At 42.3% G+C, this 14,076-nt stretch overlaps 1 protein-coding gene across 4 annotated transcripts in view; it reads left to right on the top strand.

The window, feature by feature from the left end:
• Nucleotides 1-14,076, top strand: part of si:ch211-126j24.1 (phosphofurin acidic cluster sorting protein 2) — a 93,645-nt gene that overhangs the window by 33,107 nt on the left and 46,462 nt on the right. For all 4 annotated transcript variants that reach the window (XM_029625036.2, XM_029625038.2, XM_029625037.2 and 1 more), the window contains exon 2: nucleotides 7,686-7,773. In XM_029625036.2, coding sequence (XP_029480896.1) covers nucleotides 7,686-7,773 — 88 coding nt within the window. The remainder of the gene's footprint in view (nucleotides 1-7,685; nucleotides 7,774-14,076) is intronic.

Raw genomic sequence — 14,076 nt, forward strand, 5'->3', positions numbered from 1 at the left:
TCGTTTCTGTCATTGGCAGCAGAGAACTGTAAGCTATTGCTGTGAAGAGAAGACAATGAAAAGACTCTAATCTGGTGTTTTATAGTTATCAAAATTCTCAACTTAATTGTTTGAACAGTGTTGCCTATTTTATTGGCACCAGTGGAGAGCATATTCACTCTTTATCATTGTTGTGCCCGTTGAAAGTTTGTTTTTGGACAATCATTTCCTCCTCCAGGTTAAATCGATGTCATATTGTAGGCAATTTTTTTCTCCCTTTTTCATAGGGTGATTATATGGATCAGACAACGTCATATTTATTGATATTTTTGTCAGTGTCAGCAGAGTAGGCTACCCTGTAATTTTTGTCATATTAAAAAAGATTCCTCTAATGTCTCGAGTCATATAAAGTGAAGTAGAATTGCATAACATTTTTAGAAAAGGCCAAGATACGTATTTGATATAGCCTACTGTAGGCCAACTTTACGTCACTACGCGCTCAGCCATGCATTGAACAGTACTTTTTGGGAACAGTGATTGAGTTATATTATAAGGCTAAATGATGACTATCCAATCTACTCATCACATTCGGAATAGTAGGCTATCTTACATGATGATACATGGAATGCTTTATTATCAAGGTGCATTTTTATGGTGAAAATGCATCTTCCCCAAACTTGAAACTCACACACCTCCTATGGCGACAGAAACAGTCTGGCTGGTGCGCACGTGATTTAAATGGTAACTACACCAAGCAAATCAAATTTCTCTGTTTTTTGGGGGTCCACTGATGCGGTTTAAGCGTTGTTGTGGACTTAGAACATCCAATGTGGTTGTTTTTCTATTAAAAAAGTGGGATTATGAGATCGAAAACCTTTTTTTTTTTTTTTTTTTACTGGGAGAAATCAGTCCTTTGCGGGTTTTTTATTAGTTTACTTTTTGACTTTTTTTCCCCAAATTCTGTCCTCTAGAGCATGGTTTTCAAATCAGTGGTTCTTTAAACATTCAACCTACAGCTGCCCTTCTAGTACCAGGGTCAGTGCACTCTCAAATGTTGTTTTTTTTGCTATCATTTTAAGCCTGCAACACACACACTATACATTTATTACACATGAGTGTGAGTTTGTTACAACCCACCTCGTGGGAAGTGACAAAGAGCTCTTATAGGACCAGGGCACAAATAATTATAATCCATAATTTTGCTCTTTATTTCACCATATTAAAACCTTATTTGTTCATGGAAAATTGTGAATAACTCGCCACAGATTAATGAGAAGGGTGTGCTTGAAAGGATGCACACAACTCTGCAATGTTGGGTTATATTGGAGAGAGTCTCAGTTTTGAATCATTTTCCACACAGTCTGTGCCTGTATTTAAGCTACTGAGGACCGAGAATCCACTCTCACATACAGTTGAAGTCGGAAGTTTACATACACCTTAGCCAAATACATTTAAACTCAGTTTTTCACAATTCCTGATATTTAATCATAGTAAAAATTCCCTGTCTTAGGTCAGATAGGATCACCACTTTATTTTAAGAATGTGAAATGTCAGAATAATAGTAGATCATTTATTTCAGCTTTGTTTCTTTCATCATATTCCCAGTGGGTCAGAAGTTTATACACTCAATTAGTATTTGGTAGCATTGCCTTTAAATTGTTTAACTTGGGTCAAACGTTTGGGTAGCCTTCCACAAGCTTCCCACAATAAGTTGGGTGAATTTTGGCCCATTCCTCCTGACAGAGCTGGTGTAACTGAGTCAGGTTTGTAGGCCTCCTTGCTCGCACACGCTTTTTCAGTTCTGCCCACACATTTTTAATAATGGAGTGGTGGCCACTCCAATACCTTGACTTTGTTGTCTTTAACCCATTTTGCCACAACTTTGGAAGTATGCTTGGGGTCATTGTCCATTTGGAAGACTCATTTGCGACCAAGATTTAACTTCCTGACTGATGTCTTGAGATATTGCTTCAATATATCCACATCATTTTCCTCATGATGCCATCTATTTTGTGAAGTGCACCAGTCCCTCCTGCAGCAAAGCATCCCCAGAACATGATACTGCCACCCCCCATGGTTCACGGTTGGGATGGTGTTCTTCGGCTTGCAAGCCTCCCCCTTTTTCCTCCAAACATAACGATGGTCATTATGGCCAAACAGTTCTATTTTTGTTTCATCAGACCAGAGGACATTTCTCCAAAACGTACAATCTTTGTCCCCATTTGCAGGGGTCATTGTCCATTTGCAAACCGTTTTCTGGCTTTTATCTGGCGGTTTTGGAACAGTGGCTTCTTCATTGCCTAGTGGCCTTTCAGGTTATGTCGATATAGGACTCGTTTTACTGTGGATATAGATACCTTTCCTCCAGTATCTTCACACGGTCATTTGCTGTTGTTCTGGGATTGATTTGCACTTTTCGCACCAAAGTACGTTCATCTCGGCTGCTTGGTCCCATGGTGTTCATACTTGCATCCTATTGTTTGTACAGATGAACATGGTACCTACAGGCATTTGGAAATTGCTCCCAAGGATGAACCAGACTTGTGGAGGTCCACAACTTTTTTTCTGAGATCTTGGCTGATTTCTCTAGATTTTCCCATGATGTCAAGCAAAGAGGCACTGAGTTTGAAAATAGGCTTTGAAATACATCCACAGGTACACTGTGGTACTGTGAACCATCAGATCCTCCTCTCCACCCTCTCCGAGTTGGGCATCTCCGGCGCGGCCCACGCTTGGATTGCGTCCTACCTGACAGATCGCTCCTACCTGTTGGCGTGGCGAGAATCTGTCTCCTCACCACGCGCTCTCACCACTGGCGTCCCCCAGGGCTCTGTTCTAGGCCCTCTCCTATTCTCGCTATACACCAAGTCACTTGGCTCTGTCATAACCTCACATGGTCTCTCCTATCATTGCTATGCAGACGACACACAATTAATCTTCTCCTTTCCCCCTTCTGATGACCAGGTGGCGAATCGCATCTCTGCATGTCTGGCAGACATATCAGTGTGGATGACGGATCACCACCTCAAGCTGAACCTCGGCAAGACGGAGCTGCTCTTCCTCCCGGGGAAGGACTGCCCGTTCCATGATCTCGCCATCACGGTTGACAACTCCATTGTGTCCTCCTCCCAGAGCGCTAAGAACCTTGGCGTGATCCTGGACAACACCCTGTCGTTCTCAACTAACATCAAGGTGGTGGCCCGTTCTTGTAGGTTCATGCTCTACAACATCCGCAGAGTACGACCCTGCCTCACACAGGAAGCAGCGCAGGTCCTAATCCAGGCACTTGTCATCTCCCGTCTGGATTACTGCAACTCGCTGTTGGCTGGGCTCCCTGCCTGTGCCATTAAACCCTACAACTCATCCAGAACGCCGCAGCCCGTCTGGTGTTCAGCCTTCCCAAGTTCTCTCACGTCACCCCGCTCCTCCGCTCTCTCCACTGGCTTCCAGTTGAAGCTCGCATCCGCTACAAGACCATGGTGCTTGCTTACGGAGCTGTGAGGGGAACGGCACCTCAGTACCTCCAGGCTCTGATCAGGCCCTACACCCAAACAAGGGCACTGCGTTCATCCACCTCTGGCCTGCTCGCCTCCCTACCACTGAGGAAGTACAGTTCCCGCGCAGCCCAGTCAAAACTGTTCGCTGCTCTGGCCCCCCAATGGTGGAACAAACTCCCTCACGACGCCAGGACAGCGGAGTCAATCACCACCTTCCGGAGACACCTGAAACCCCACCTCTTTCAGGAATACCTAGGATAGGATAAAGTAATCCTTCTCACCCTCCCCCCCCTTAAAAGATTTAGATGCACTATTGTAAAGTGGCTGTTCCACTGGATGTCTTAAGGTGAACGCACCAATTTGTAAGTCGCTCTGGATAAGAGCGTCTGCTAAATGACTTAAATGTTAAATGTAAATGTACACCTCCAATTGCCTCAAATTATGTCAATTAGCCTATCAGAAGCTTCTAAAGCCATGAGATAATTTTCTGACATTTTTCAAGCTGTTTCAAGTCAGACAATTTAGTGTATGTAAACTTCTGACCCACTGGAATTGTGATACAGTGAGTTATAAGTGAAATAATGTGGAGGTCGACTGATTTGGATTTTTCAACGCCGATACCGATTATTGGAGGATCAAAAACGCCGATACCGATTAATCGGATGATTTTTATTTATTTATTTGTAATAATGACAATTACAACAATACTGAATGAACACTTATTTTAACTTAATATAATACATCAATAAAATCAATTTAGCCTCAAGTAAATAATGAAACATGTTCAATTTGGTTTAAATAATGCAAAAACAAAGTGTTGGAGAAGAAAGTAAAAGTGCAATATGTGCTATGTAAGAAAGCTAACGTTTCAGTTCCTTGCTCAGAACATGAGAACATATGAAAGCTGGTGGTCCTTTTAACATGAGTCTTCAATATTCCCAGGTAAGAAGTTTTAGGTTGTAGTTATTATAGGAATTATAGGACTATTTCCCTCTATACCATTTGTATTTCATTAACCTTTGACTATTAGATGTTCTTATAGGCACTTTAGTATTGCCAGTGTAACAGTATAGCTTCCGTCCCTCTCCTTGCCCCTACCTGGGCTCGAACCAGCAACACAATGAAAACAGCCACCATCGAAACAGCATTACCCATGCAGAGCAAGGGGAACAACTACTAGAAGGCTCAGAGCGAGTGACGTTTGAAACGCTATTAGCGCGCGCTAACTAGCTAGCCATTTCACTTCGGTTACACCAGCCTCATCTCGGGAGTTGATAGGCTTGAAGTCATAAACAGCGCAATGCTTGACGCACAACGAAGAGCTGCTAGCAAAACGCACGGAAGTGCTGTTTGAATTAATGTTTACACGCCTGCTTCTGCCTACCACCGCTCAGTCAGTTACTTAGATACTTGTATGCTTGTATGCTCACTCAGATTATATGCAACGCAGGACACACTAGATAATATCTAGTAATATCATCAACCATTAACTAGTGATTATGATTGATTGTTTTTTATAAGATAAGTTTAATGCTAGCTAGCAACTTACCTTGGCTTACTGCATTCGCGTAACAGGCAGTCTCCTTGTGGAGTGCAACGAGAGAGAGGAAGGTCGTTATTGCGTTGGACTAGTTAACTGTAAGGTTGCAAGATTGGATCCCCCGAGCTGACACGGTGAAAATCGGTCGTTCTGCCCCTGAACGAGGCAGTTAACCCACCGTTCCTAGGCCGTCATTGAAAATAAGAATGTGTTCTTAACTGACTTGCCTAGTTAAATAAAGGTGTATATATAAAACATATATATATACACAGTGGGACAAAAAAAGTATTTAGTCAGCCACCAATTGTGCAAGTTCTCCCACTTAAAAAGATGAGAGAGGCCTGTAACACTTCAACTATGACAGACAAAAAGAAAAGAAAAAATCCAGAAAATCACATTGTAGGATTTTTAATGAATTTATTTGCAAATTATGGTGGAAAATAAGTATTTGGTCAATAACAAAAGTTTATCTCAATACTTTGTTATATACCCTTTATTGGCAATGACAGAGGTCAAACGTTTTCTGGAAGTCTTCACAAAGTTTTCACACATTGTTGCTGGTATTTTGGCCCATTCCTCCATGCAGATCTCCTCTAGAGCAGTGATGTTTTGGGGCTGTTGCTGGGCAACACGGACTTTCAACTCCCTCCAAAGATTTTCTATGGGGTTGAGATCTGGAGACTGGCTAGGCCACTCCAGGACCTTGAAATGCTTCTTACGAAGCCACTCCTTCTTTGCCCGGGCGGTGTGTTTGGGATCATTGTCATGCTGAAAGACCCAGCCACGCTTCATCTTCAATGCCCTTGCTGATGGTAGGCTTTGTTACTTTGGTCCCAGCTCTCTGCAGGTCATTCACTAGGTCCCCCTGTGTGGTTCTGGGATTTTTGCTCACCGTTCTTGTGATCATTTTGACCCCACGGGGTGAGATCTTGCGTGGAGCCCCAGATCGAGGGAGATTATCAGTGGTCTTGTATGTCTTCCATTTCCTAATATTGCTCCCACAGTTGATTTCTTCAAACCAAGCTGCTTACCTATTGCAGATTCAGTCTTCCCAGCCTGGTGCAGGTCTACAATTTTGTTTCTGGTGTCCTTTGACAGCTCTTGGTCTTGGCCATAGTGGAGTTTGGAGTGTGACTGTTTGAGGTTGTGGACAGGTGTCTTTTATACTGATAACAAGTTCAAACAGGTGCCATTAATACAGGTAACGAGTGGAGGACAGAGGAGCCTCTTAAAGAAGAAGTCACAGGTCTGTGAGAGCCAGAAATCTTGCTTGTTTGTAGGTGACCAAATACTTATTTTCCACCAAAATTTGCAAATAAAATCATTAAAAATCCTACAATGTGATTTTCTGGATTTTTTTTTCCTCATTTTGTCTGTCATAGTTGAAGTGTACCTATGATGAAAATTACAGGCCTCTCTCATCTTTTTAAGTGGGAGAACTTGCACAATTGGTGGCTGACTAAATACTTTTTTGCCCCACTGTATATATATATATTTTCCCCCACTGTATGTATATATATATATTATTATTTTTAAATCGGCGCCCCAAAATACCGGCCATTCCGATTAATCGGTCGACCTCTACTGTAAACTTGTCCTAACCAACTTGCCAAAACTATAGTTTGTTAACAAGAAATTTGTGAAGTGGTTTAAAAAGGAGTTTAATGACTCCAACCTAAGTGTATGTTAACTTCCGACTTCAAAATTGAGGCAATGATTAAGAAGTTGGAGCTCTTCACTGTCTGCATTAACAAGCACAACACACAGGTCTTTCCATCATTGTATGTTTTTTTGTATGCAAATGAACTCAAGCTGACAACCAATGTCAAATGTGATTTAGCAAATCACCTGAGTGAGTTGGGTGTGCAATTATGCAGGTACTTTCCCGAAATGGATGACACAAACAACTGGATTCGTTATTATCCCTTTCATGCCCTGCCTCTAGTCCACTTACTGATATCTGAACAAGAGGGACTCATCAAAATTGCAACAAGTGGTTCTGTGAAAATGTAATTTAATCAGAAGCCACTGACAGATTTCTGGATTGGGCTGCGCTCAGAGTATCCTGCCTTGGAAAATTGCGCTGTTAAGACACTGATGCCCATTGCAACCACGTACCTATGTGAGAGTGGATTCTCGGCCCTCACTAGCATGAATTCTAAATACACGCACAGACTGTGTGGGAAATTATTTAAGACTGAGACTCTCTCCAATACAACCCAACATTGCAGAGTTGTCCACACCCTTTCAAGCACACCCTTCTCATTAACCTGTGGTGAGTTAATCACAATTTTTAATGAACAAATAAGGTTTAATATGTGGGATGGCAAAATAAAGAGCAAAATGATTGATTATAATTATTTGTGCCCTGGTCCTATAAGAGCTCTTTGTCACTTCCCACGGGCCGGGTTGTGACAAAAACTCACACTCATTCTTATGTTTAATAAATGTGTGTGTGTGTGTGTGTGTGTGTGTGTGTGTGTGTGTGTGTGTGTGTGTGGCAGGCTTACAATGATGGCAAAAAAACAACATTTGAGAGTGCGCTGATCCTGGTGCAGGTGGAGGTTAAACATTTGAAGGGGTACGGGACTATAAACAGTTTGGGAACCACTGATCTAAATGAACAAAACTAAACTAAATCCCTTCCCTGTCTCCCCTGTTGACCACAGATTGTGCAGCCTGACCCTCAAGAAGCTGATTGTCCTCAAAGAATTGGACCGAGAGCTTAGCTCCGTGGTGATAGCTGTCAAAATACAGGTGAGTCCAGGTTAAGAAGATTATGACGATATAAGTGATGTGCTTCGGATTGTATTAGTATTAAATGGAGTGTCTCTAAAAACACAGGAACTTGGATTGCTGTTGACCATTGAAGTCTTGTGTAATGGGATGGTTTGGTAACAACTGCTTGCATCAATTGACTGATAATATTTTCTGAAATAAACAACACAAAATCAAAGGACTATATCAAGGTAAATCCTAATAGTCAATTTACTCAAATATGGAAAACTAACAAAAGCTAATGGCCAACAAAAGCTCATAGTCAACATCTGAAATATTTTTCACTTCTCTGTGGTCCTCCTTACAAGCTATTTCTAAAGCCATTGCATATCTTTTCTACATCCTTTATTTCATGCATCTTGGCAGAAGTGCGACTTAGCTATATAATTTTCCTTTCACACCTGACAACCTCCCCAGAATCTCTCCTTCCACTAAGCTCAATGGTCTGAGGACTGCCCAAGCGGTTACCAAGGTGACAGCTTGTTCGATAGGAACAGAGAGAAAATAAAATATATTACAGTTATGTCCGACCGTTACTTGGGGCACTCTGCATTCTAAAGTAGTCGCTTTGGCCCGCGGTACTGCCCAGGGCTCGCATATTGCTCAGGGTACTGTGCAGTCTGAGAGAAAGAGCATTGTGTGGTTGAACTGTGTTCTTTCTGTTCTCTCTAATTACTGGTGGTAAATTCACTGGTCATTTGCACTATGCACTTCATGAGTGTTGAGAGGTAGATTATCAAAAATCTGTGCAATAATTCTATATACTGTACATGGCAAGCTTACCTTTCAGATACACACAGAGATCTGACATTTACTACATTGGTGGGATTGATTTGTCAATACATAAATAAATTGCACTTTAATCTAAGAGGGGCCCAAACAGGTCCGAACATTTTTGACATGGTCACTGGTGTTGTGAAGGAAGAAACACCTCAAGAGATTTTAAGCTTGTCAGCATGACAGTTACAATTCATCAGGTGGTAGAAAACCTGACCTGAAAACCTTAGGTGGCAGTTCCCTAGCAGACCCTGAAGTGTCCGTCAATATTGCCCACCGCTGCTCTGTCCTCAAGTAACTCTGTACTTCAGCATATTTCTGAGAACACCATTCAGGTCTACTCCTTTCTTCCTGTGTTGATTGTGATGGCTAGCTAGCGCCTGGCTCTATTTGTCAGAAAAGGGACTTAAATGGCCACCTCTGATGACAGCATGTTGGGCAGCAACACAAAAGAACCAAAAGTTACGGCGTTCGCAGGAGTTAAGACGGGCCTCGACTGCTCTTTATTCCCCATTGACAGGAGGAAAAAGAGTGTGAAAAATGTTTGTTCTTGGTCACTCTGTATCTCTATCAACTGAACTCAGAAGATTGTGGCGGTTTTGTTCCGTATGTTAAAACCCGATAATACATACTTGTTTTTGGACCTTTCAGTTTTTTGAACGCCTTCCGAAATTAGTTAATTTTATTGTCATTGAGCTAGCCAATAGCTTTGGTTGCAGACGTGTCTGAAGCCGACACCTACCTACTCACTTAGTTGTCAGGACCCATGGGGCTACTCTTGGAAGCCACATGTCTTTTCTTCCTGCTCTAGTATCAATTTACATTAATTTCTTGAAGTAGCTAGCACATCTTTTTAGTTTGCTGAGTCACCATGAGAGGAATGCATGTCCGAATACAGATTTATTTATACAGAGTTTTATTTTCCTCACAAACTTTCCTTCTCCCTTTCATCTCGAAAGACTGAATGTATTGTGATGCTTCATCACTGATAGCTGTCTGCTGGTCCATTTTAGTACAGCTGTGTGCGACTGCTCATTAGACGTTAGATGCTGACTGCTGCTGTTGTCTTGTTAGCAATTAGCCTGTTGCATTTACAGTCAATTAATTTGGATGTGAAGCTAGCCTCCCACGAGAAAACTAAACAGTCAGCATGGAGAGTTAGTGAAGCGCTAACTGACCGTGATAGAAAGAAAATAAGCTTTTCCCCCTATTTTTTCTGCATGTCATTAGCCGTGTCCGAATTCTGGCTTGCCTACTACTTACTTAACATACTGTTTAGTAAAAAGTATGCTGTGGTATGCCACGGCCACAAGTGCACCTGGGAACTTGGAAACAAAATTAGCTCAGACTGGGGAAAATCGTGATGTTGGTGATCTTCAGCTCTAGTAGGATGCCGAGTTTCATCTGAGTTGGATGACTGTTAGTTTTTTTCAGATATCCCTGTTGTCTTGAATTCACCAACAGTTGTGGCTTCGCATATGGACCGGAAAGGATCGTCTGTAGCTCCACCCAGTGCTCTTTCACTACAGTGGAGTGTTGTTAGCTGAGTAGCATTTGGAAAAACGTATTTGGAGTAGGGATGCACGATATATCGGTGAACATATCAGATTCGGACGATATTAGCTAAAAATGCAGACATCGGCCTGATGTCTAGTTTAACGCCGATGTGCAAAACCGATGTCAAAGCTGACGTGCATACCTATATAATGTAGGTACATTTCATAATGACACCACGTAAAATGTAGCCCTACACGTGCAACACAGCATTCCTAACCGAGCCCACTATGTCTGCTATGTGGATCGAGCGGTCAACAAGTTGAGCAGTCATTTTAACGAGTAAGAACATTTCAACGAGACAACTCAAAGGAGAAATCCATGAAACTTCTTATGGATCAAATCCTGTTAGTGGGATCGATTTGACAACATCCGGTGAAATGGCAGAGCGCCAAATTCAAATGTAAATTATTAGAAATATTTAACTTTCATAAAAACACAAGTGCAATACACCAAAATAAAGCTTAACTTCTTGTTAATCCAGCCACATTGTCAGATTTCAAAAAGGCTTTACGGCGAAAGCAAACCATGCGATTATCTGAGGACTGTCACGAATCTCGCCGAAGCTGGTGCCTCTTCCTGTTCGGGCGGCGCTCGGCGGTCGTCGTCGCCGGCCTATTAGCTGCCATCGATTCCCTTTCCGTTTGTTTCTGTTTATTGGGTTTAATTGGGTACACCTGTTTTGAGTTAGTGTTGTTTGTAGGCTATTTAAGGGCACTAGGCCCTTCTGGGTATCTCATTATTTTCCAGACAGTTTTAGTCCTGTGTATTTTGGACGGGTGGTTTCATACGCCCTAGTGTTGGCATGTCCATGTCTCCGCTGTCGTTGGAATAAATAGATTCACGTACGATATTACCTGCTCTCTGCGTTTGACTCCTCCACCGCACCATTTATAGAAGTCGTAACAAGGACAGCACAAATGGTCCTTTTTTTCCGATAAATTCCGTCGTTATATTCGCCCAACATGACTACAAATGATCTAATAAGTTACCTGTAAACTTGGTCCAAACATTTCAAACAACTTTCCTAATCCAACTTTAGGTATTTTAAAACGTAAATAATCTATCAAATTTAAGACGAAATAAACGGTGTTCAATTGCAGATAAAATGAAAGTGGAGCGAGCTCCAGGTCGCCCGCCCCAAACAAAACAGTCCACTTGGCTCGACACACAGAAAGGAAAGGGCTACTTCTTCATTACTCAAAAGAAAAACATCAACCAAGTTCTAAAGACTGTTGACATCTAGTGGAAGCCACAGGAGCTGCAACCAGATGCCTCAGAAATCTAGATTCCCATAGAAAACCAATTGAAAACACAGTGAACTAAAACAAAAAAAGTCCTGGATGGTTTGTTCTCGGGGTTTCGCCTGCCAAATAAATTCTGTTATACTCAGACATTATTTTAACAGTTTTAGAATCTTTAGAGTGTTTTCTATCCAAATCTACCAATTATATGCATATCCTAGCTTCTGGGCCTGAGTAGAGGGCAGTTTACTTTGGGCACACTTTTCATCAGGACGTCAGAATAACGCCCCATATCCCAAAGATGTTAACGGCAAGATAATTTAATGAATTGCCCCTGACAATAAACCGTTCTCTGTCGTGGGTGATGTTGGCTTTTGCCGACTGGTCGAACACCAGTACACACTACCAAGTGCGCTATTTTTCAGATGTTGCCCTACTGCAGTTACACAGTGATGACGTCACTGCAATTAGCTTCACGACTGACATGTAGACCAGCGATATCAGCTCCACATTGTCTGCTCCAGTCGAACAACTGACTCAAAAAATAAGCTCATCAACTGCGCCTGCAGCAGATGTGATACCCTCTGTCATGGCATTGAAACGCCTGCTCAACAAAACTGGCGACACAGGCTGTGAACAAGCGATTTGGTGGCATTCTCTTTACTGTGTCACCACCATGCCCGATGCCATGTACAAGGACCGCCACTTTGATGCAGACAAGAAACGTGAAATGTTGCATACACAGCTGGACAAGATGGAAACAGTGTACACCAAGGAAGAGAGGCCACAGACAAACAAGAGCTGAAACTTCACTGCTTGACCTGTATGATAAAATCCGGGTTGAGAATGAAACAACTGAACAAATGAACAACAAAACAGCACAGCAAATAAATGAAAGAAATAGGTTTTGATCATGTTTTACTGGTAGTGGCGACATACGTAAAAGCCAACAAAATAACTTTGTGTGTGTGTGTGTGTAACCTTTATTTAACGAGGCAAGTCAGTTAAGAACAACTTCTTATTTACAATGACGGCCAATCCCAGACGACGCTAGGCCAATTGTACGCCGCCCTATGGGACTCCCAGTCACGACTGAATGTGTTACAGCCTGGATTCAAACTAGGGACTGTAGTGATGACTCTTGCACTGAGATGCAGTGCCTTAGACCGCTGTGTCCGTGTGTGTGTTAACTATTTAACTGTACTAGAATGCTTAAAAGGCCGCAAAATGTTTTTATTTCAGTTATCAGTATAATTTTTTGGGGGCAAGGAAATATCGGAACGTAATATCGGTGCATCACTAATTTGGAGTAAACTCGAGTTAACCATAGGTGTAAGCATGCATCAATTGAAGAGTCACCTGAAGCTTGAGAGGAATGGGGAGATGCAGTAGAGGAATGATGCAGAGAGCTCGTAATGAGGGCGACTGTCTAGCTACTACTCTGAACTGTGTGTGGGGAGCTTTCTGGTGCCCAGAGCTGCTGAGGAAACACGCAGGTGGATGTCAGACATTGTGACGGAGAAGTCCAGTGGCTACACGACTCGGGCTGGTTCCCAGAGTAGCCCTCTACAAGATCATCACCAGACTCCATCTTCATCAACCATCTCCCTGACCACCTTCTTCTGATCAAGCCAGCAATCAAAGGCTTGGCCTCTATTAGTTCATCTAGCCAACTATAGCTAGGCTACAAATAATGTATTGCACCTGCAATAACATGGCTCAGATGTGCGAGGGCATCCTTTTTATGTTGAAAGTATTTATTTTATTGATTTATTTCACCTTTATTTAACCAGGTAGGCAAGTTGAGAACAAGTTCTCATTTACAATTGTGACCTGGCCAAGATAAAGCAAAGCGGTTCGACAACATACAACAACAGAGTTACACATGGAGTAAAGCAAACATACAGTCAATCAAACATTAGAAAAATAAGTCTATATACAATGTGAGCAAATGAGGTGAGATAAGGGAGGTAAAGGCAACAAACAAAAAAAGGCCATGGGGGCGAAGTAAATACAATATAGCAAGTAAAACACTGGAATTGTAGATTTGCAGTGGATGAATGTGCAAGGTAGAGATATAAATAATGGGGTGCAAAGGAGCAAAATAAATAAATACAGTAGGGGGAGAGGTAGTTGTTTGGGCTAAATTATAGATGGGCTATGTACATAGCCCATGTACATGTGCTTAAAGCTAGTGAGGGAGATAAGTGTTACCAATTTCAGAGATTTTTGTAGTTCGTTCCAGTTATTGGCAGCAGAGAACTGGAAGGAGAGGCGGCCAAAGGAAGAATTTGTTTTGGGGGTGACCAGAGAGATATACCTGCTGGAGCACGTGCTACAGGTGGGTGCTGCTATGGTGACCAGCGAGCTGGGATAAGGGGGGACTTTACCTAGCAGGGTCTTGTAGATGACCTGGAGCCAGTGGGTTTTGCGACAAGTATGAAGCGAGGGCCTGCCAACGAGAGCGTACAGTGGGTAGTATATGGGGCTTTGGTGACAAAACGGATGGCACTGTGATAGACTGCATCCAATTTATTGAGTAAGGTATTGGAGGCTATTTGGTAAAGGACATCGCTCGCCAAAGTCGAGGATCGGTAAGATGGTCAGTTTTACAAGGGTATGTTTGGCAGCATGAGTGAAGGATGCTTTGTTTGCAAAATAAGAAGCTAATTCTAAATTTAACTTTGGATTGGAGATGTTTGATGTG

Source organism: Oncorhynchus nerka, linkage group LG21, assembly GCF_034236695.1.
Source record: "Oncorhynchus nerka isolate Pitt River linkage group LG21, Oner_Uvic_2.0, whole genome shotgun sequence".
NCBI lineage: Eukaryota > Metazoa > Chordata > Actinopteri > Salmoniformes > Salmonidae > Oncorhynchus > Oncorhynchus nerka.